This window comes from Chaetomium globosum, genomic scaffold (assembly GCF_000143365.1).
Source record: "Chaetomium globosum CBS 148.51 scaffold_5 genomic scaffold, whole genome shotgun sequence".
Taxonomy (NCBI): Eukaryota; Fungi; Ascomycota; class Sordariomycetes; order Sordariales; family Chaetomiaceae; genus Chaetomium; species Chaetomium globosum.
In genome coordinates, this window is record NT_165980.1 from 40,237 (window position 1) to 60,953 (window position 20,717).

Sequence of the window (20,717 nt, forward strand, 5' to 3'; positions counted from 1 at the left end):
GACCAGAACACCCCCTGTCTCGAGCCAAATTGCGGATTCCGCGCGTCGCTCTGTCCACTGTTTGTACGCGCGTGTGTGTGCGTGTGTGTGACGACCACTGAGGCTGATCCAGTTAAAGTTAACCCAACTTCGCAATGTCGACTGCTGCACAGAGCAGCTACGCAGCCTCTGCTACAGACGATGCCAACAACGTTGCAGCAGTCTTCCTCCCCCACCCTCGATCTCGACTGCGCACCATCGCGAAGCAGTTCCGATGAAGAGGGTAACGGGGACGAGATTGACCGGTACTACAACATGAAGGTTGGGGGCAACGTCGATCCGGCTGAATGGTGGATCAGTAATAAGGCTCAGTTCCTAAAGCTGTCTCAGATGGCCCTTGACGTTCTCGCTATTCCGGCCATGGCAGCTGACTGCAAGAGGTCCTTTAGCATTGCCAAGCTTACTCTGAGCTCCCAGAGGCATGCAATGAAGTGGGAGACTATCGAGATGCTTCAGATGCTGAAGAACTGGCTTAGGAACGGCGATATCGTCATCGGAGGAGTCATGATGGGCAGCAGTCCGGGTTGGGGATCGATTAAGGGGCAGCAGGGTTACGAATAGCTGCATTTGTATGTCAGTTCAGTCCAGTTCAGTCCAGTTCAATCCAGTTCAAGGGCCGAGGGAATCAATCAGTTCAGATCAGGAGGGTCTGACTGATCTGAGAGCAGCGCTGGTGCGTCCCTCGCTTGGCGATGTTACAGAGGACGAAGACAGTCTCGACCCCGGTTTTCTCGTTGTTGCCATCAAAAGCCAGGGCCTTGCCTAGCTTGAAGTCTTGATTTCAATCGTGTTGATGAGTCGACCTTCGGCAAGGAAAGCACACGATTCAATGGCAGTGGAGAGATAGGTAGCAGCCGGGTATACCATCTGACCCTGGAGTTGATGGCCACTGATCCATTGGAGCTGACTGGGCGGTATAATGTTCCGCCAACGCATCTCGTCGCCCACGCCGTCCGGGACCCTCTTGCCAAGGAGGGGGTTGAAGGCCTCCTTACGGTTGCGAGTGGCCCGAGAAGTTCGAGATTCGTGCCAGAACACCCTATCATGATCCCATTTGTACGTCGGAAGGCCGGGAATGAAGCGCCTCTGTGAAGCCGGCTACCCTGTTGCAACGGCCTCGTACTTGATGAAGTCGACGATGGTCGTTGCGAACCGGCTCCATACGAACCCGAGCGTGGCAGACAAAGCTCCAGTGTCTTCTTCTGTGCCACGCTGCAGGGTACCCGTGTATATCGGCGGAGACGGCTGGCTCCCTTCATATATGGCGGCCAGTGTTTCCGTTGCTGGTCCTTTTAGCGCTGGATGAGCGCCTACCTCAATGGCCATGTTGAAGGGCGCATCTTGGTTCATCCTGGCAGCTACCTCAATGGCCTGGGCAAATAGAACCGGCTGTAGCATGTTGTGCTTCCAGTACTCTCCTTTGAGGGATTGAAGATGCGCTGCTGTTCCCATCATTGTACCAGAATGCACGCTGGAATACCAAGCACAGTTATTCAACGGCGACCGGGGCTCGATCTTGGAGCGGTCCAGGGCCTGTTCGTATGGTATCGAACAGGCTGTCATATAGTGGGAGTGGTATGCTTTGTCGACTTTGAGGACTCGAGCAAACTTCTTTTCATCATTGAAGATCACCTTTGCCTCATCGATGGCATCAGAATCACCAGAAAGTGTAACACTAGACGGGGAATTACAAGCCGCCACACACTATAGCCGGCCATCGAATTCCTGTAGACCGCATAGTTCGCTCCCGTTCTCGAGCGAGGTCCCGACAGCCATTATACGCCCTTGAGCCGAGACATACCGCTGAAGGCACCAGCCACGATAGTAGGCAATTTTGATTGCTTCTTCGGCGCTGATCATGCCTGCAGCGTATGCTGCCGCTATCTCCCCCGAGGAGTGGCCAACAACGGCTGCAAACTCAACCCCGGCGGCATATAGCAGGTCTACCAAGACGATCTAGATGGCAGTGCACAGCGGTTGGGCGACGAGTGCTTCATCAAGCCGTAAGGATTGTGCATCTGCGAGGAATTCGTGAGAGATGAACCAAGAGAGCTGCTCTGCTGTGGGGAGACTTGACAGGGAGGTCTCTAGAGCATGGATGCGATCACGAACGAACATCGATTCTTGATGAGCCTCTTTACCATGCCCGCCCACTGTGCACCTTGGCCCGTAAAGACGCCCAAAATTCTGGGGCGCGCCGTCATCGGTCTGATACCGATGCTGATGTCAGGCGCCCCTTGTGTTTCTGACGAGCACGGACGAGTTCTAGGTAGTCTGTAATAGAGCAGGCGAGGCGTTCCGGTGACATCGAAGCCGGTAATGCCACTCGCACCCCTAAGCCGGATCTTCTAGCATATAGCGTGTGGGAAAGGTCGGGTGGCGAGAACTGTGGTTGCTCGGTCAAATGCACAACGTATGCCTGTAGCATCTCCTCGAGAGCTGTTTCGGACGCCGCAGAAAAGATGAAGGGGGTGAAGGTGGCCGGATGTTTGCTAGTGTCTCTGATAGAATCCTTGGCCACCCCAGCCGCGGGGTCGTAGTTTTCAAGGATGATATGGGCGTTGGCGCCGCCGAAGCCAAAGCTGTTGACGCTCGCTCTCCGGACGTGATTTACCCGGGGCCACGGATTTGCTTGCGTGGCAACCTCCAGTCCGTTATAGAACGGCGCCGCTGGCGGGCTTAACCGGTCGAACAGCATGTTGGGCGGGGTGGTGCTGTGTTGGACAGCCAGCGAAGCTTTCAGTAGCCCGGCCAAACCAGCCGTACCTTCGGTATGGCCGATGATTGTTTTGATTGAACCAACATAGAGCTTGCTCGCTTGAGTTTGGGTGGGTAGGCCTTCTTGATTACTGCTTGGACCGAAAAACGCCCGGCTGATGCCCTCAGTCTCCTGCCTGGCAGCCAGTTGGGGTAACTTGACGATAATAAAAAGAAAAACAGAAAGAACCTACACGGCAATCGCCTGCTTCCGTACCTGTACCATGGGCTTTGAAGAACTGGCAGCGTTCCTCTTCCTTCGTTGGGTCTAACCCGGCCTTTCGGTATGTCCTAGTAATCAGATCTGCTTGGGCTAGCTCGTTGGGCATTGTGAGCCCTTTGGTGCGGCCATCTTAATTAATGTCAGACTCGCGGATAACGGATTCGATATGATCCCCATCACGGATGGCGTCGGAAAGGCGTTTTAGGATGACGTATGCAATGTCACGATTATGGCCGCTTGCAGGCGACCGCATGCTGGCAGTGCCCTGGACCAATCAGTTAGACGACAGTACTAACCACTCAATAGAAGCAAGGTGCAAGTGACCCGCACTGATCTCTGGGAGATCACTGAACGGGACACAGATCATCAACTTATCCCCTTGATCTGTGATGAGGGCCTTCGTGGATGACTTTACAGCGTGGATCACGGGACCTACGGCGCAGAGCAACCGAGAAGGCATAGAAGCCATCATCAGGGACGCCCTAGACTGGGAGACAAGGAGTGGTGCGACCTTCAATGTCCAGGAGACAGCAATCATACACTTCACTCGCACAATCTATAAGACCGACGCACAACCATTCACCATCAAGGGGCAGATTGTCAAGCCTCAAGACCATGTCAAGATCCTTGGCGTGCTCATGGACACAAAACTAAAGTACAAAGAACACATTTGGAGGGCTGCGTCCAAAGGCCTGGAAGCAGCGATGGAACTGAAACGCCTCCGAGGTCTGTCCCCATCAACGGCGCGGCAGCTGTTTACATGCACAGTTGCCCCCGTGGTAGACTACGCCTCCAATGTGTGGATGCACGCATGCAAGAATAAACTCGCAGGACCCATCAACAGGATCCAGAGAGTGGCGGCGCAAGCCATCGTGGGGACCTTCCTCACAGTGGCAACGAGCGTAGCGGAAGCAGAAGCTCATATTGCCAGCGCACAAGATCGGTTCTGGAGACGGGCCATCAAACTATGGACCGATATTCACACCCTGCCATACACCAACCCATTACGCAGAAACACGTCTCAAATGCGAAAGTTCAGGAAAAGCCACCGCTCGCCACTCTACCAGGTGGCAGACACACTGAAAGACATCGCAATGGACGAGCTGGAAACCATTAACCCGTTCACATTGACACCTTGGGAGAACCGTGTACAAACTGTCACTAACGAGCCGACGACAACACGCCGGAATGCCAACGACGATATTATATGCATCGCCGTAAGCAGCTCGGCGCGAAACGGCCTGGTGGGAGTTGGCGGAGCTGCGACGCTGCCGGCATCTGCATACGGCACCCCAAAACTTGGGACCTTCTCCTCTACGCTTGGCTCAAGGTCAGAACAAAATCCATACTCTGGGGAACTTGCGGCCATCGAACGAGCGTTAGGCACACTGCCAACGTTTAGATCTAGCCGCATCGAGCTCTCAACACGCAACAAAGCGGCTGTTCTCGCGATCCGACACGCTCGACGACAGTCCGGGCAACGGCACATCTGCCAGATATACCAATCAATCAGAGAACTACGCAGGAACGGAAACACAGTATCAATACGATGGTTCCCTGCAAGAGAAGAAAACAAGCTTTGGGAAATCGCCAAGGGGAACGCAAAACATGCCACTCGACAGGGCGCCGCTCCGGAAGTACAAATGCCCAGGATGCGGTCGACAACCCTCAACGTAGCACGGTCCAAGAGAGACAGCGGCAATCACCTGCCAGACAAAGTCGGAGCTCATTCCAAGCGAGTCGACGCAGCACTACCAGGGAAACACACCCAACTGCTGTACGATCATCTATCTCATAAGGAGGCTGCCAAACTTGCTCAGCTCAGAACAGGCATGGCAAGGCTCAACGGTTACCTCCACCGAATCGGAGTAGCACCGTCAGACCAGTGCGCATGTGGACAAGCAAATGAGACAGTGGACCACTTCCTATTCCGATGCACAAAATGGACAGCGTACCGAAGAAAGATGCTCGAATGTACAGACACTCAGAGAAGCAATATTTCCTTCTATCTAGGAGGGAAATCGCCGTCGGACAAGAACGACTGGACTCCTGACATGGCTGCCGTTCGCGCAACCATACGGTTCGCAATGGCGACGGGCCGACTCGACACGAACGAACCACAGGCCGACTAAATCACCTAACCCACCACACCCGACAGCGCCGACCCCCTCACCTCGTGACACAAATAGCAGGCACCGCTTCAGCTGCTGAAGATAGGACGTTGAACACTTGGAGAATCGCCTTCAAGCCAGCCTACTAACAGCCCTACTAAACCCACGAGAATTCGCAGTGAAATGGTAACTGTCGGAATATGAACTAGAATGAACTTTACGGGCTTCAAAGAGATTAAGACATATCTTGGGAAATGTATCGTCAGATTGTAATACTAGTTGCCCTTTCGGTTGACCCGCCGGGCGTTAATAAACTACTACTACTACTACTGTGATGAGGGCAACAAAGATCACGGAGATCAAGTACAAGGTACTTGATCGTTTAGCTAGTATATAGTCACTCATTCTGGAGAGCTCTGGGAGTTTTCCAGTTAGCAATCACAACTACAGTTCGCTACAAGCTCGAGAGCCTACTGTTGAGACAAGTCTTTGTTGTGCACCTTTTGGCTGCACCGAACCTAAGCACCCTTGAGAGATTACCTTCAACCGAAGCTGAACCCTAACAGGACAGGGTCCTGAAATAGGTTCGTCACATGCAACGCCTTCGCCCCTCGCATAACCATCCGCCCCGACATCCCACATCCGGGACCGGCCAGTTGGGGAGAGCATCTTGAGTTTAGACTCAGCAATGTAGAGCTCTGAGCCGAGGATGATGTTGGACCCAGCTGCCACAGCGAGGTCCAAATCCCCGCTACGCAGCAGCTGCACAGCTTGGTGGACGGTAACTAGGCTCGACGAACATGCCGTGTCAATTGTCATTGAGGGGCCGTGCTAATCGAAAAAGTACGAGATTCGATTGGATATAAGGCTCCTAGCCGTTCCGGTTGCCACATACACGGGCATAATGTCTATGTCTCGCCGAACATGCTGCATAAAGTCGTCGCACATGACGCCGACATAGACACCGGTCTGCGATTTTGCCAGCGCTTCGATCGACTGACCAGCGCTCTCCAACGACTCATATACCACCCCCAGAAGGATCCGATGCGGGGGGTCAATCGAGTGAGCCTCGACTGGTTTGATATTGAAGAAGCTTGCATCAAATAGCTGTGGATCCTCTTGTAAGAAATAGCTGTGGGTGACATTGCCGGTACCGTGATGCGCGCCATCTGGATGAAAGAAGGCGTCCATGTTGAAACGGCCAGTTGGAACTTTGGATAGCAGATCTCTGGGTTCACGCAGAAACTCCCAGAGCTTCGATGGATTGTCGAGCGAGCCCGGGAATCGACACGCGCTCCCAATGATGGCGATGGGCTCATTGCTAGACCGCCTTACCTGAACCATGGTAGCGGACTTTTTTGATGAAAACGTTCAACAAGAGGGGCTCGTGGGCTGCTACAAGTTGGTTGATTCTGTTGAGAGAATCTAGCTTTGGCGAGAGCATGTACAATGTCGTACGACTAGAATAACGGGATGGTTGGTGACCCTATACCTCTACTGCCTCTATCTAAGTAAGTGTAAAGGGTATTTCTGTTCAGCCGCGGTATTATCCTTACAGTCTAAGGCTAGGCCTAGTTTCCGGATCATTGGTTTGTGCCATCCAGACCCTCGCGGCTCCGCAGTCTCATCGTGCAACCGGAGGTTTCGGTCATCGGTGCTCGGGGTCATCAACCTCTATATCGGAGGCTTAAGTTCGGCGATATACTTGGGGCTGGTAAAGTGAAAACAGTAGTGTAGGGATGAACCCACGTAGCACCTGAATTCGGCATATGGAAAGGAAATAGTTGGACATGACTAATAAATTTGTAGTTGATGAGCATGGACGGTGTTCTGTTGCAAAACGTGATGATTCATGGATTCTAGGTCAAGTACCTATTAAATGACAGGTTTTAATCCACATCATCTCTTCTTCACAGCGAATGCTCCTCTACCTAATACCCTTGGTGTGTATCAAAAGATAAAAGACAGAGAGCTTGGCACCATGTTTTTCCATTTTCGAACGAAGGTTAAGACCGTAAACCAACCAAATCTGCCAGTTCACGGTTTTCTCTGGCAGCAGGGCCTGCTCAGAGAAGCCTCTCCCATCGTAACGTTCATCCATACCCAACTCCCCACCTTGGACGCTGGTCACGAAACCCGTCCCACCATTACCCCCTAAGAAATCCATCTCAAACATCTTGGTGTCGTGGCCATGGTGAAAACGCCAGGTTTTCCCGCTGGTTGTGGACACGAACTCGAGTACCCGCCCTATTGACCTGTCGGCCAGGCTGCCGCTCAAATTTCCAGTAAAATCGGGCCAGAACAGCACATGGTCGGCCTCTCGGGATATTTCGCCAAGTTGTGTGCCTACGAGTAGTTGGCCGTCTTTGAAGAGCTGAGCTGACAGGTACGAAACCTCGAGAACAACCGGACATATGAGATGGTGTATGGGCCGAGATATCCACGGACAACATGCCACCCGCAACAAACCTTGGCCCAGCCATCCTCAGCCCACAGGCGGGTGTGAGCACCATGGCCGGTAATGCGCATGATCTTTTTATCCATTTGCACGCGAGCCACCATTTGGCCTCCCGAGATAGGCTGGTTGAAGTAGAACCCAGGTCCTAGCCTAACGGCAGCATGGCGTTGGGGTCGAACGCTTTCCTTTGCGGACCAGAGCAGCCTGTTTGCCAAAACCGGCGGGGTTAGCGAGTCCAGCGTAACGATGCCTTTCCCACGCTTAATCTCCCACCACACTTTTGCCGAACGCATGTCTTTTGACACTCTGAAACCGTACAGATGATCGGAGCTGTTTCATATACCTTTGACGTAGTCCGCACAGTCAATGATGGTGGAGTGTCGTGTATACTGCATCTCCTCGATGCGCGTGCCGTCCTCCAGTGTCATGTAAAGTTCGATGCTAGTTTCCTGCCCGAATAAGGTGAACTAAGGATCTCGGCAGAAACCCATGATGAATCCGCCCTTTCCGGAGTCGGCCACGCCGTCAACTTTGCACTGATCCCATGCTATGGCGTTGATTGCCGCTAATTTAGGGCTTTCTGGGTGTTCCGTCGCGGAAAGGGACGGCTTAACCGGACCCTCAACTTGGTCAAACGCACTCAGGTGGCTGATAACGCATGATGAATCGTCTCTTTCCGGATGGCTGAATTGGTGTTGCCATTCTCCGGAAAATACGTAAGTTAGCCAAGGGTTGTTGCGCCAAGTTAGAAGCTCCCGCGGCCAGTTGCAGAAACCTGAACACCGACAAAAACGTCCATTAGATGTACATGTTGAAAATTGGGCAATGTTCAAAATTGAGTTCCGTACAGAGTGCTTGCTTGGGTCAAGTGGCCTGGGATGATGAACTGGCTGTGCCCAAGGAAGAAGAACCTGTGGTCTCTAAGATCCGGTCTTCATGGGAACATAGGTAACTCGGCGAGTTCTGATACGTGCTAGTGGCTAATCGGGCTTGTCGGGGACGTGTTTCTCGCTTCTCGGAGGCGTGTGGCGGCCTGAGAGTGAGACCGAACGATGACCGGCCAGCCAATTATCAATTGTGGTTGCCACAGCGCGGTCTTCAAGCGTGGGGTGTCAAGACCCGAAATGCATCGCCTAGAGGATAGACGTCATTCATCCCCAAACAAAGCTGTAAATAGATACCTAGTTTGATGAAATAGCAAGAAGCATGGATCCGGCTCCGACTCCGAGTCCAACTCCAACTCTAACTCCAACAGCGTCGTCCATTTACTCGAGGTAGGTTTCATTTCTTAGTTCACTTGACAAAGCTATCAGCTAACCGTATTATACATCTATCACTAGTTCTTTCCGTGCCTTCCGAAATATAAGGTAGTCATGGGTTCCTGGACTGCAAAGCCATCCCAGAGGGTTAATGTCCGTTTACGGCCTTTATTCGCTTCTCTTGCTCGGTCAAAGCCTTGTGTAAAAAGGACATGTGGAAATACCTTAGCTCACCCACCTAGGTACCTACTTACCAGGTAAGGTAAGGTAGGAGGGAGTGTGGGGTTCAGCGATCCGCCTGACCTGCCCTCGATGCACTCAGCCTCAGCCGGCTGTGCCCGGCTTCTTAGGTGAATTAGGTAGGTACCTGACCTACCTGATTATCAAGAAAGAGGGGTGAAGGCAATGACCTTTTCTTTCTCCTTCCGGTCAGCGCCCAGACTTTTAGGTTCCCTCGTAGATAGCCGTGATTCTTTGCCCATATTTTCATTGTCGCCTCTTGCCTTTCCTCCGGATTCCAACAACTTGGTTGTTGTGAATTATCACCGCACGATCCAGATTACTACCTCAAGCGACCCCCTTTCCAAAAAAAAAATCACTGTGTACGGCGTCCACGCGCCACACCCATTTGACCATGTCAAACGGAGCTTCCAGCGGCACCGCATTCTTGATGGGTCCGGCAACCGACACCGTGATACCTGAGAAAGCCGCCGAGATCAAGCCGAAGGCGAAGAAAAAGTCCCTCTACCAGCGTTATGTCGACGCCAAACGCGGTCGCAATGTTCAAATCTCTGAGGCGGACTTGTTGAAGTACACAGGGAAGACCAAGGACGAACTTCAAGCGTGGGCCAAGGATCGGCCGGGAGTTGCGGGGAACCAGCCTGCTGGTAAGCTTGCGATGGGATCATCGACGGGTCTGGGCGGCATGGGGGCCGCTGAAGGATACGGCGGATGGGGACCAAGTGCGGAAGCGAAGCTGAAGTTTCCACCAAAGGCTCAACAAGAAGCACAGGAAGGAAAGTAAGGGGTGGAGGGCGGGGACATCCCGCACTTGGTCCGTGAATCGTCATTTTGCTAGGTGGATGTGAGAGAATGGGTACAACTGTAGTCTGTAAGGCGATGCCCGATGTCGGTCTTTTGATGTGCCTGGAGGGGATAATCGCAGTCTGGCCTTACGTCACGGAGATTTTGTCGAGCTTACGGTTGATGTAGGGAATACCAGGTATCGCGATAACGTTAGAAACACAGGGCAAATCCCTTCTCTCTGGAGGGACGTGCTACATTGGTGGTTCAGTTGGATCATGTTCTTCTTCTCTCCGGAATGAGGCGGGGGCAGACTTTGCAGCTGGGGTTATCGTCCCCGAGGTCCAAGACCAACGTGACGACTGCCCCAGCGGCAGATCACCCCTGTTCTCCGTCACGTCCCCGTGCGGGGACGTAACTCTGGCGTAGATATTCCGACAGGTTGCTACTGGTCATGATTGAACATATAATTTATTATGAATCCAACGCTACGGTGCAACCGCTGTCTAAAACCACTTGAAAACCGACGGATCCGCGTTCTTGACAAGCATCTGGGCGTACTCGTCAAACCATTCTCCAGCCCTGGTGGCGCCGGCCAGGCCGCACTCGCCATCACTCTCTCCGCCGGGCTTGACCCAGACAAGAGCGTCGACGACGGTGTTGTTGGTATTTGTGGTCGGGGCCGGGCCAAAGCCGGCGGGCTCGACGTTGCACCACTCACCCCTAGCACATATTAGCAATTGGATACTTGCAAGACATAAACAGTTGCGCTCACCATTCCTCCCGGGCTCCGGGTAGGGCAACACGACCCTGATCGACAATGAAGTGGGCTGGAAGACCCTCGGCTTCAAGGTGCGGGGCGAGCGACGTGGCGTAGTGAGACTCGTCCCACGAGTTGCTCCACTCGGTGTAGTTTTCGCGCACCACGGCGTTGAAGGGGTTGTAGTTGGACACATTGGTAACGAAGCCACGAATCTTCTTGCCTTTACCAGCCAGGGCGACCACCTCAGAGAAGACCTTGGCGGCGAGGGGCAGGTTGTCGTCCCAGCCGAGCCACCCGCCGTGGGCAGCATCAATGTAAAGGTGGACATGGGGGTGTTGAAGTTCCGCAATGGCATGGGCGATACCCTCGCGGTAGACGGGGGCCGCGTTGGCGCAGAGCTCAACGCCCATGTTGGTGACTAAGTTGGCTAGAGAGTCAGGCTCAAGGACGATGGCGAAGTCCAGGTCCTTGGCGGCCGCGACCTTTTGGGCATAGGGCTTAATGAACTCGTCCTTGTACAGCTGAAGTCCGTTCTCGTCGCTGTGGAACTCACCAGCGCTCTCGCCGGCGCTGCAGTCACGGTCGGGAAGGTTGTAGAGCACCAAACCCACGATCTGCTTCTTGCCTGTCTTCTTCTGCGCCTTGCGGGCGGCGGCAATGGCGTCGTCAATGTTGGAGAGGCCGGCGCGGTTGGAAACCCAGACGAACGAGGCCGTATTCTGGACCTTGTACGTCTTGGCGGCGTTGACGAGATCACCCTTCCGTAGGAACGACCGCAAGGTCTGGCCCAACTTGGTCGCCCACGCCGGGTTGACGAACTGGGTTTTGCCCTGGAAAGGGTTCACATCACCAGGCGCCGGCGGCGTCGGCGGCTTGGGGCTGGGCGCGGCAGACACGAGACCGCCGGTGGCCAGGGCCGCGAGGAGACACGAGGGACGCATGGTGTATGAGCAGATAGCACGACGAGGCGAGCAACAGTGAAGGACCAAGTACCAGCAGGCTCAGCTCGACGAGGGTGAAAAGGCGGCGACCCCTTCAAGTCGTAAAATGCTCTGCAAACCACACTCTTATAAAGCCATAACAAAAACCGTAGTGGTCACCGGCCGGCAGCTTACCTTCCGTTCACTGGGGCGGCATGAGCCGTGTCAACTTGCTCAGTGTTGCTGGCTCCGGAGGCCAAGGTTTCCATACCCAGCCGACACTACATGGCATAAGTCGTCAGTCTGAAAGGAGATCGAGCGCCGTCGGCATGGATGTCGACGAGTGAGGCCCCGCCCGGGACGACACGGTTTGTTGGTAGGCTAAGCCCTTGGTTGAAGGGTGCCTCCGGATTCATAGCCGAAGATCCGCATCTCCACTGTCCTAAAGGGGCAAGACGCAAACACTCCGTCTCGCCTTGTCCCCTGTTCAAAGGCCGAGAAGGTGAGTGAATCGCCAGGGGAATCAACGCCATTGCATCCCAATATCTGATCTGGGCATCTGGCCAATTGTGTTCAAGTCGTCCTGCGTTCTGGGGGTTCTCGCATTAATCGGCACCAGAGCTGCGGAAGCACGCAACCGGGTAACAGTATACCCTGCAGTCAGCTAAATTTGGTCTTAATTTATCAGCGTCCCTCCTACCTGGTTTTATCATGGACCACGGGATAGTAGTCCGCGCCGTCGTTGCTCTCCTTCCCTCGGTTTTCCATATCACAAAAATGGTGGGGCAGTTGGGGAGCACATGAATGGATCTCACCATGGAGCCTGGAGAGTTCCAGAGCCGAAGTTTTTCCTCGGCGCGCGGGCAGGAGGCAAGACATAATGCGGGGCAGGTGGGGTTCGGATTCTCCAGAAACACGGCGGGATCACATCAGAAACCGAGGACCTGACTAACGTATGCCAAATACCTACTGCGACCGCTTTTCGCCCGGTCAACCCGTCCCAACTTTCAATTTGACCCCTGAGAAAGACGACAGATTCTTAAACTTCTCTCCTTGAACTCAATGCGACCATAATACCCATTATTCGCGCCCATCCGAGACCCCCTTGCGCGGAACGCTGGACCTAACTCGCGGGCCGAACCCCAGATTGCGCCCAGTCGGAAGGCGCAGCGACATTGCATCACTCCCACAATGCCGGGCTCCGAGTTGGGACAACAGTCGGACGGGCTCCGCTTACCACCTTTCTACTCGCCGCGGCCAAACGCACACATTGCATCGCAGAGCGACGGAGACATCGAACAGGCCGGCTTCTCGCTGTCCGCGGAAGATCCGGCTTCGGCAGCCGCCAAGGACGGTGAAGACGCGGCGATTGCGCAAGAATCGTTGCCATCAACACAACCCCCGCCCGACTCACTCCTCTCCCCGGCATTCACACCACCCTCAACACCGGGAACAACCACACCGAACCATGCTGCCGCAGCAGCCACACGTGAACCACGCAGCATCCCGGTCGACAGCTCAGTGCCGACAGGCGGGTGCGGCACCAAGCAACCGCGGCTTCTCGAGACACTACCCGAGGTCGAGTGCATAGTGCGCGCGCGGATCCCGACAACTACCGGGGCTGAGATGTTTCTGCATCTCTACACGAACAATGTGGACAGTAAAGAGCATCTGGCCATTGTGTTTGGTGGCAAGATTCGGAGCAAATCTCTGGATGCCGTGAGGGATGGGGAAACTGAGATGGATCGCCTTGTGCGAGGAGCTTACACCGGTCGCTTATTTCCCGGGAGAACGACAAGCGGACTCGCGGTAGTTGCGCCTGAGGGCCAGGACAACACTTCAGAGCCGGCACCGGGACCACCGCTAGTCAGGATACACAGTGAGTGCTACACGGGAGAGACGGTTTGGTCGGCACGCTGCGATTGTGGGGAGCAACTCGACGAGGCGGCAAGATTGATGTCTCTGCCCAGCAACGAGGCCGGCGGCATCATCATTTACTTGAGGCAAGAGGGTCGCGGAATTGGGCTGGGAGAGAAGCTCAAAGCCTACAACTTGCAGGATTTGGGGTCCGACACCGTCGAAGCGAACCTGCTCCTGCGCCATCCGGCCGACGCCCGGAGTTACGGCTTGGCCACGTCAATGCTGCGCGACCTCGGGCAGAACGAAGTCCGCCTCTTAACCAACAACCCGGACAAGGTCCGCGCTGTCGAGGGCCCTCACCGCGAGATAGTAGTCAAAGAAAGAGTCGCCATGGTGCCGCTTTCTTGGAAAGGGAGGGGTGGCTTTAGGGCGCCCGAGGTTGAGGGTTATCTGAAGACCAAGGTATGCAGCCCGCTCACTGATGATTCTGTCTCCTGGAACTGACTTTGTAACCATATCGTAGATCGAGAAGATGGGTCACATGCTAGACATGGCAAATCTGCCACGCTGAACGCTCACGAGCACGACAGATGCCCCTGTAATCTACTTGTATTTGTTATAGATACCTTTTGTATAGACTTGGCGTGTTCTTCAAATCATTTATCGAGAAACAAACAAGCTGGGGCCAAAACATGTCATGGTAACGAGAAGTGAAAGGCCAAGCCCAAAGGCCAAGCAGGCGCTGACTAGGTGTGATGCCGCCTGAACCGGGGTTCAGGGGGATTTTTGGGATCAGTGCAGCGGTGGTCGCGATCGATAAGCAACCCGATAAGGATCCAGGTGCTCTCAAACCGCCGCAATTGCCCAGAAAGTCCCCTCCCTTCAAGTCACCATCTTTTTTCCAGAACGAAGCGCGACTTGGTTCATTTCCCTGTTTCATGGTGCGAAACTAACACCATCAACCGGCATTTCCCCCGCAACCCAAGTTCGGCCGCCCGGTCGCCTGCGCAAAGCCCACGCGGCTCACTCGACATTTCGAACATGCGCGACAGTAATACCCTTCGCCTGCGGCTGGTCATCCGGCGACACGCGCTGCCTGAGGTCCGGGTAGTTTTCGCAGTACAGTTAGACACGGATCCAACCATCGCCCATCTGCTAGAGCAAGTCAACGAGATCATCCCCCTTGAGAGCAATGATTGGGGCCTCGAAGATTACGCTGTCGAGCTCCGCGATTTCGACGGCCGCGGCTTTGACTGCCTCCATTTTCAGCAAGTTTCTGTCATTTTAAAAAAAGACGAGGAAGTCTTGTGAGTTTCCCACTTCCCCAACGGACTGTCATCTTGTCTCTCTTGCGCTGCATCATCAACGCTAACCTTCGTTCGCTGCAGCATTCGACCACTGGATACCGGGGACAGGCGGAAACGCCGGTTAACTGGCCGAGACCAAATCTCGGCGGATGGCAAGCATCTTATTGATGGTGTAGCCTTTGGCCGCCCGCGCCTCAAGACCCCTAGAGACCGACCCACCGTCGACATCCCGCCCCTTAAGCGCCGAAGAATCACCTACGAAGATGAAGAAGGCGAAAACGAGGAACCGAGGTTACTTCTTACAGAGCATGGCGAAGATGGAACGGCTGGCCGACGAGGGCATACCCATGTCAAGTTCAACGACTTCCAATACGATGGAGCAGACGGGGACGAAGACGACGACGACGAGTTCTTGGACGAGGAGACCGATGAGGAAGCAGATTTTGTCGTGGAAGACAGCCTTGGCGGCTCTGATCTTGAAAGTGAACTTCGTGATCTCCGAGCGGATAACAAACAACCATACGGCGAGAAGCCCAAATCGGGCAGGGGGCCAAACAAGGCGGCACACTCTTCCGCCCCAGGACAAGCGGCAGAGCTTAACTTGCAAACTCTTGACAAGATATCAGCACTTCGAGCCGATTTCCCAACAGCCCGTTTTGAGTCTTGCGAAAGGGCGTTAGCTGAACATAGGGGTGACCTAAAGTCGGCAGGCATTGAGCTAGAAACTCGACATCGACCGTCTAGATTGGCGGCTACCGTGCCCGCTATTCCCACTCACATTCGCCCCGCAAGCAAAATCATCAGCGCAGACAATGGATTGGACGACAGCGAGAGCGAGGCAGAGTCGGTGGCTTCGATAATCAAGCACTACGACCAGCACGGGTTTCCGGGCGGTTCGATCCTTGCAGGAACCACCTCTGCCCAAATTGTCGAAGCCATGCGACAGTCCGGCCACGCCGTGAAACCCCCGGTCCACACGAAATTTGACGACGAAGCTCACTCCGATCAAACGCCATCCGGCGCCTCCCTTCATCGTGGGGGGATTGCGGACAAGCAGCATAACGAGATTGGAAGTGATGGTGAGAGCGAAGACGAGAGGGACAGTGAAAGCGACAGCGGCAGCGAAAGTGACAGTGCCAGCGAGAGCGACAGCGGCCCCGAGGTTGCATCCTCGAAGGCGCCGGATGAGTTGAGGGACCTAAACGATCTGGGTCAACAAAAGTCGTCCGTGCCAGGTCTTGAGAGCGAGAGCGAGAGTGAGAGCGAGAGTGAGGGCGAGAGCGTGAGCGAAAGCGAGAGTGAGTCGGACGCGAGCGATAGCGATCACAGCAGCGACAGTGAGGAGCGCTCTGATGACAGTCACAGCAGTGACAGTGATGAGGCCTCCGATAGTGAGGACAACATCGACAGCGATTCCTCGGACTCGGACTCAGAGTCCTCCAGCGATGATGACTCGTTTGACAGCGATGTGGGTGGCGCGGCAGAATCTCACAAAGCCCCAAATCAGGCCACGCAGAACGCCTGTGTCAAGGGGCGGCACGCCACAGTACGCTCAGAAAACAACGGAGCCTCGTCAGAGACCCAAAATTCAGTGCCACCAGGGCAAGGCACAACCGCAACACAGAAACGGAATGCACGAAGAAGAGCGGCTCGGGCTGCGCAGAACTTTGCCGCGGGGGGGGTCATGCCCCCATCAGGCACACAAGACCTTCATGAATCAGTCGCCGCCAAAAAGATAGCATTGCTACAGAGAATCGGCACAGCGCAACAAACCGCGGCGAACCCCGAACCGACGCTTACCGCGGATACCTCAACTGTAGAACGGCCGGCCAGCGATAGTTCAAATCGAGCGTGCCAGGGCCACACCTCAGCTCGTCAGTCAGAGGGAGAACTCGCAGTGGAAGATCAACCGGAAGCATGGCGAGACCAGATCGTTTACCGCGCGGTGGAGTGTTGCCAGGACGGAGTCGAGCTGAGCGAGCCACCGTTTCCGTTTGTCCAACGATGGGATCCACAGCAGCAATACTTCCATGGGGATAGGAACAAACGAGGCGGCCAGTCAAAACGGAAACAGCGGGACGGGGAAGAGTTTCGTGATGAAGCTAGCCGATCCAACATAAAAAGAAGGCGTGGAGGGGGCTCGGGATATGACGCTGGTTACGGCAATGACGAATCTTACACCAATCACGGCGAAGCCCCTGGCTTTGACGACACGGTCCTTAACTACGATGATGAACAACCCGAAGAGGCAGAGGAAGAACAAGCGCCGTCCCCAGATATGGACGAAGAGGACATGCCACCCCTCCCTGAGGATCTCTCAACTCTGCCGATTCTCCACTCTGGCCAGGCTGTCGCGGGGATGGTTGTGACATGGAAACAGTGGCTTCTTTCCAGAGCCACCAACTGGCAGCCTCAGATATCCTCCCTCGCTGGTGTCATCGTAAGCGTCCTCGATGACAACGCCTTGGAAGTTCGTCTTGCGAAGCGCGACCGGAGCCTTGATCACAACGAGAAGGTCTATGATGATGACGGGAACCGTGTGTATGACAAATTCGAACTGCCTGGCATGGACGATGAGCATGACGTTGCCGCTGAACAAGGGTACCGGACCTTGGATTTTGCCGATATGATTGAGCCACGCATCCTCTCGCCTACGCCCGAAGTGGCCAGGACCACGTCTCCCGTCAACCAGCTGTCGAACGCCGAGCAAAATCCTGTGCCTCGTGATGCAATCCGGGCCGCAGAACTCAAATCCCCCGATGATAGAGTATCTGTAACTCCCGAAGTAGTGCAAGTGGAAAGGAACGGGGTCAATGCTGCACAGGCAGGGATCAGCGCCCCATATGATGGTGGTCAGAGTATGGTATCCGAGACTTCAGTTCTCCCGGCACCTATCGTCACCTCCATCCCAGAGGACCGCCGGCACGAAATCAGCCTCATGATTGGCGATGCTGGTTTTCGGAAGGATGTCGACCCCACTGTCACTCACATCACGGATAATGCAGGCTTGGATCTGAATAGCCCCTCACAGCAGCTGGAAGAAATGGCCCACGACTCAACTTTCCTCGCGTCCGAGATCTCGCGAGCACAGGGCCGCACCAGTCCTCAACTCCCGTCACAACTAACATCCAACAATTCCGACTCCCAGCCAATCCGACTTCAACCGTTCTATGGATTCTCGGATCCCACCCAAGAGCCCCCCGACGAAAGGCAGGTGGCGTACCCGACATTAAATATCCCCCCTTCTGAGACAGGCAGCCTTCACAGCGGGAGGCAAGTAGATCCCGACTTCAGTATCGACTTGGGCCACGATTCATTACATGATCTTGACGGCCCAGCCACAATGTCCCGTTCAACGATAGGCCGCACAGATGACGAGCAGAACATACTGAGGGGAGAAGCAGAACATGACGGCGGAAGTACTTCAGAAGCGGACCTATCTGACTCCTCCATCCCATCCCTGAGCGACATGTGGACATCCGCCTCAACCATCGGGTCCAAAATTTCCAACAAACACGCCGGAAAGTTTACACTGAAACCCAATGTTGCGCCAAACTCTGGGTATGAGGGGACCATACGGCATCGTGGCAATTTTGGGCTGTCCGAGAACAACAATACCAAACCTGCCTCCAAACTCGCCCAGAGACTCGTCGAGAAACCCATCGAAAAGCCGACACCAAGAAAAGTGAAGCGTAAACAGAAAACATCGAATGCGTCCCCAGCCCCCCACATCAAGAACGAACGTGTGTCACTCAGTCCCGACCGTGCCGCTCGTGCCAACTCCAGTGGACGCAGCTCGCCGTTTGTTGTCCCCAAGGGATCCCAGGTCGTGTCGCTTCTAACTAGCAGCCCGGAGCCCGAGGTTGAAGAGGACTACGCGGAGGACAGCATTGATGAGACTTACGAGGAGATCAGCATGCCCACCGGCTCAGGCTGGGTTAGGAAGCCGCGGGCTCGCCGTGGAGTCAGCATGCCAGCAGCAGCGTCGCCTGCGCAAGACACAGCAGCGCCGGAGAGGTTTACTGTTTCGCAGTCGAAACAAACCACCGATAAGCGGACAACCGCTGCATTGAGTTCTCTTGTGCGGGCGAAAAAGAAGGTCTTATCAAGTATGGCTTAGACTTGTACAATCGTGTTTTATACCGTTGTAATTACATTTATTCGTTGCTTCCGGTTGTACCGAAACTCTTCAGCTTCATTTTGGCTCCCGACGGAACTGGATTGGCTTCGTTCAACTGACCATCAATAAATTGGCGTTTCCAGCTGTGTTTTGTGATCCCAGTATCGGCCTTACCATCAGGTCTCTTTTGGGCCAATGCCTTGCTGACATTAACCTCGCCACGTCTGAGAATGACACAGTTAGGGGTTGGCTGGTCTCCCGGGTTGAACCTCACAGATACCTGACACCTCGGCGATGTGTGGCTGTACCTGTCTGTAACGTTGGCTGGGGCCTCTCCCTCGATCCACCAGGCGGTGAACCCGAGAGAATGCAGTAGCGCGTCCACACTCAAAACCTAGGGCCGCAAGCAGAAAACATGCGAAAAGTCCGAGAGGATATCTGAAGGTGTCCGATCTTCGCCATGTCTGGAAGTGGGATGGATGTGAACGCACCCCAATGATCCAAAACAGCCATGCCACAGGGTTTATAATTGCAGGACCGAGCAAGAGGGAAAGTGAGGAGGCGCCCTGCCCTCTATAACCTTAAAAGACTATCGGTCGAGTTGGTGAATAGTTAGGGCAACTCGCGTAGCTCGAAAGAGCGGCCGTGCCCCTCGGATCGTGTGGTGGGTTTCGACATCGTGGGGGGCGAGACGGCGAACCTGGGCAGGCGAGAACGAACTTTCCAGTCGTTTGGTTGTTGGTTGAACCTCGGGGCCCTGAAACTTCCGTGTTATAATGCCATCTATGACGCAAGAAACACCTGTCACGGCTGCGCCGGAACGCGACGCGACCTCTCCATCACGGCGAAACGCGACTTTGGCTTGGTAACCGACGACGCCCTGTATTGAATGCTATTGGTCTTGCCACAATCATTGAGCCCCTCACGCCTCCATTATGGATTCCAGTTGCATGTTCACGGCATCATATTGGCCGGATGCAACAAGCAGTCCAGGGTAATGCACAAAGCCATAGCCATCGTCCCGCCCGCCAAGATACCCGGTATAACAGACGACGCCAAAAGAAAAAGCCAGCCGCTCATTTCTCCTTCTTCGCCTTGGGGCCCTTGACCTTCGCGGTACCCCGGAGAGTCTTCTGCCGGTTCTTGCGCTGCTTGCCTGTTGGGAGGAGAGATTGTCAGCCATCGCCAGTTCCAACCAAGCAAACCTTCCTCTGCCATCAATTCTTGAGGTGTCCAGGATGTGGGGAAGGGGGACGTACGCTGTTGCCTGCTCGCCTTCTCGATCTTGGTGGCCATGCCGACGCGAACCAGCCTGAAGTGAGGCTCGAACTTCTTCATCGCCTCGGGGGAGTCGTAAACGAGGGCGAAGCCGGTGGTCTTGCCGCCACCGAACTGGGTGCGGAGACCGAAAACGTTGACCTGGTCCTTCTGGGCCTTGTACATGCCGGCAAGCTTCTCGCGGAGCTCCTCCTTCGAGATGTTGGCGCGGTTGGGGTGGAGGATGTCACTGTGAACAACAAAAACCAACGGTCAGCGCGCCGTTTCCATTAATCAGCAATTCCGCCGTCCCGAGATCCCCCTTGGTTCGATCGATGGCGTTTCAATCTTCGCAAACCGGTCCATCGCAATGACAATTTATCGCGCGGCGTACTGAAGATGGGAGGGGTTTTCGGGAGCGCGGGCAGGGCGGGAAACTAGGGGGAAACTCACACGACCATCTGCTTGCGGCCGAGCAGAGGGTTGCGGATGAACTTGCGCGTGCGCAGCGTGACCGGAGAGTCGGAGTCGGCCATCTTGGCGGTTTGATGGCTGTCGATGTTGGCGATGCTTCCACGATCTCGAAATCCGAGAGGTTTCAAGTGGGATTTTCGCTTTGG

At 54.8% G+C, this 20,717-nt stretch overlaps 9 protein-coding genes across 9 annotated transcripts; 5 read left to right on the forward strand and 4 right to left on the reverse strand.

Moving 5' to 3' along the window:
• Positions 1–180: 180 nt before the first annotated feature.
• Positions 181–600, forward strand: CHGG_06829 (uncharacterized protein; the record flags this gene model as incomplete). The annotated part of the gene is made up of 1 exon (XM_001224484.1): positions 181–600. The coding sequence occupies one exon, from the start codon at positions 181–183 to the stop codon at positions 598–600; it is 420 nt and encodes a 139-aa protein (XP_001224485.1).
• A 537-nt stretch (positions 601–1,137) lies between these two features.
• CHGG_06830 (uncharacterized protein) lies at positions 1,138–2,737 on the reverse strand (the record flags this gene model as incomplete). The annotated part of the gene is made up of 3 exons (XM_001224485.1): positions 1,138–1,510; positions 1,745–1,995; positions 2,255–2,737. 3 exons carry the CDS (start codon positions 2,735–2,737, stop codon positions 1,138–1,140), a joined length of 1,107 nt encoding a protein of 368 aa, XP_001224486.1.
• A 671-nt stretch (positions 2,738–3,408) lies between these two features.
• On the forward strand, positions 3,409–5,151 carry CHGG_06831 (uncharacterized protein; the record flags this gene model as incomplete). Its single annotated transcript, XM_001224486.1, has 1 exon — positions 3,409–5,151. One exon carries the CDS (start codon positions 3,409–3,411, stop codon positions 5,149–5,151), a length of 1,743 nt encoding a protein of 580 aa, XP_001224487.1.
• An 810-nt stretch (positions 5,152–5,961) lies between these two features.
• On the reverse strand, positions 5,962–6,474 carry CHGG_06832 (uncharacterized protein; the record flags this gene model as incomplete). Its single annotated transcript, XM_001224487.1, has 2 exons — positions 5,962–6,237; positions 6,466–6,474. 2 exons carry the CDS (start codon positions 6,472–6,474, stop codon positions 5,962–5,964), a joined length of 285 nt encoding a protein of 94 aa, XP_001224488.1.
• A 3,007-nt stretch (positions 6,475–9,481) lies between these two features.
• Positions 9,482–9,871, forward strand: CHGG_06833 (uncharacterized protein; the record flags this gene model as incomplete). The annotated part of the gene is made up of 1 exon (XM_001224488.1): positions 9,482–9,871. One exon carries the CDS (start codon positions 9,482–9,484, stop codon positions 9,869–9,871), a length of 390 nt encoding a protein of 129 aa, XP_001224489.1.
• A 505-nt stretch (positions 9,872–10,376) lies between these two features.
• On the reverse strand, positions 10,377–11,574 carry CHGG_06834 (uncharacterized protein; the record flags this gene model as incomplete). The annotated part of the gene is made up of 2 exons (XM_001224489.1): positions 10,377–10,593; positions 10,646–11,574. The coding sequence occupies 2 exons, from the start codon at positions 11,572–11,574 to the stop codon at positions 10,377–10,379; spliced, it is 1,146 nt and encodes a 381-aa protein (XP_001224490.1).
• Positions 11,575–13,509: 1,935 nt separating this feature from the next.
• On the forward strand, positions 13,510–13,984 carry CHGG_06835 (uncharacterized protein; the record flags this gene model as incomplete). Its single annotated transcript, XM_001224490.1, has 2 exons — positions 13,510–13,875; positions 13,937–13,984. The coding sequence occupies 2 exons, from the start codon at positions 13,510–13,512 to the stop codon at positions 13,982–13,984; spliced, it is 414 nt and encodes a 137-aa protein (XP_001224491.1).
• Positions 13,985–16,998: 3,014 nt separating this feature from the next.
• On the forward strand, positions 16,999–19,124 carry CHGG_06836 (uncharacterized protein; the record flags this gene model as incomplete). The annotated part of the gene is made up of 3 exons (XM_001224491.1): positions 16,999–18,281; positions 18,570–18,684; positions 19,080–19,124. 3 exons carry the CDS (start codon positions 16,999–17,001, stop codon positions 19,122–19,124), a joined length of 1,443 nt encoding a protein of 480 aa, XP_001224492.1.
• Positions 19,125–19,916: 792 nt separating this feature from the next.
• Positions 19,917–20,633, reverse strand: CHGG_06837 (40S ribosomal protein S24; the record flags this gene model as incomplete). Its single annotated transcript, XM_001224492.1, has 3 exons — positions 19,917–19,996; positions 20,100–20,347; positions 20,551–20,633. 3 exons carry the CDS (start codon positions 20,631–20,633, stop codon positions 19,917–19,919), a joined length of 411 nt encoding a protein of 136 aa, XP_001224493.1.
• Positions 20,634–20,717: the final 84 nt, after the last annotated feature.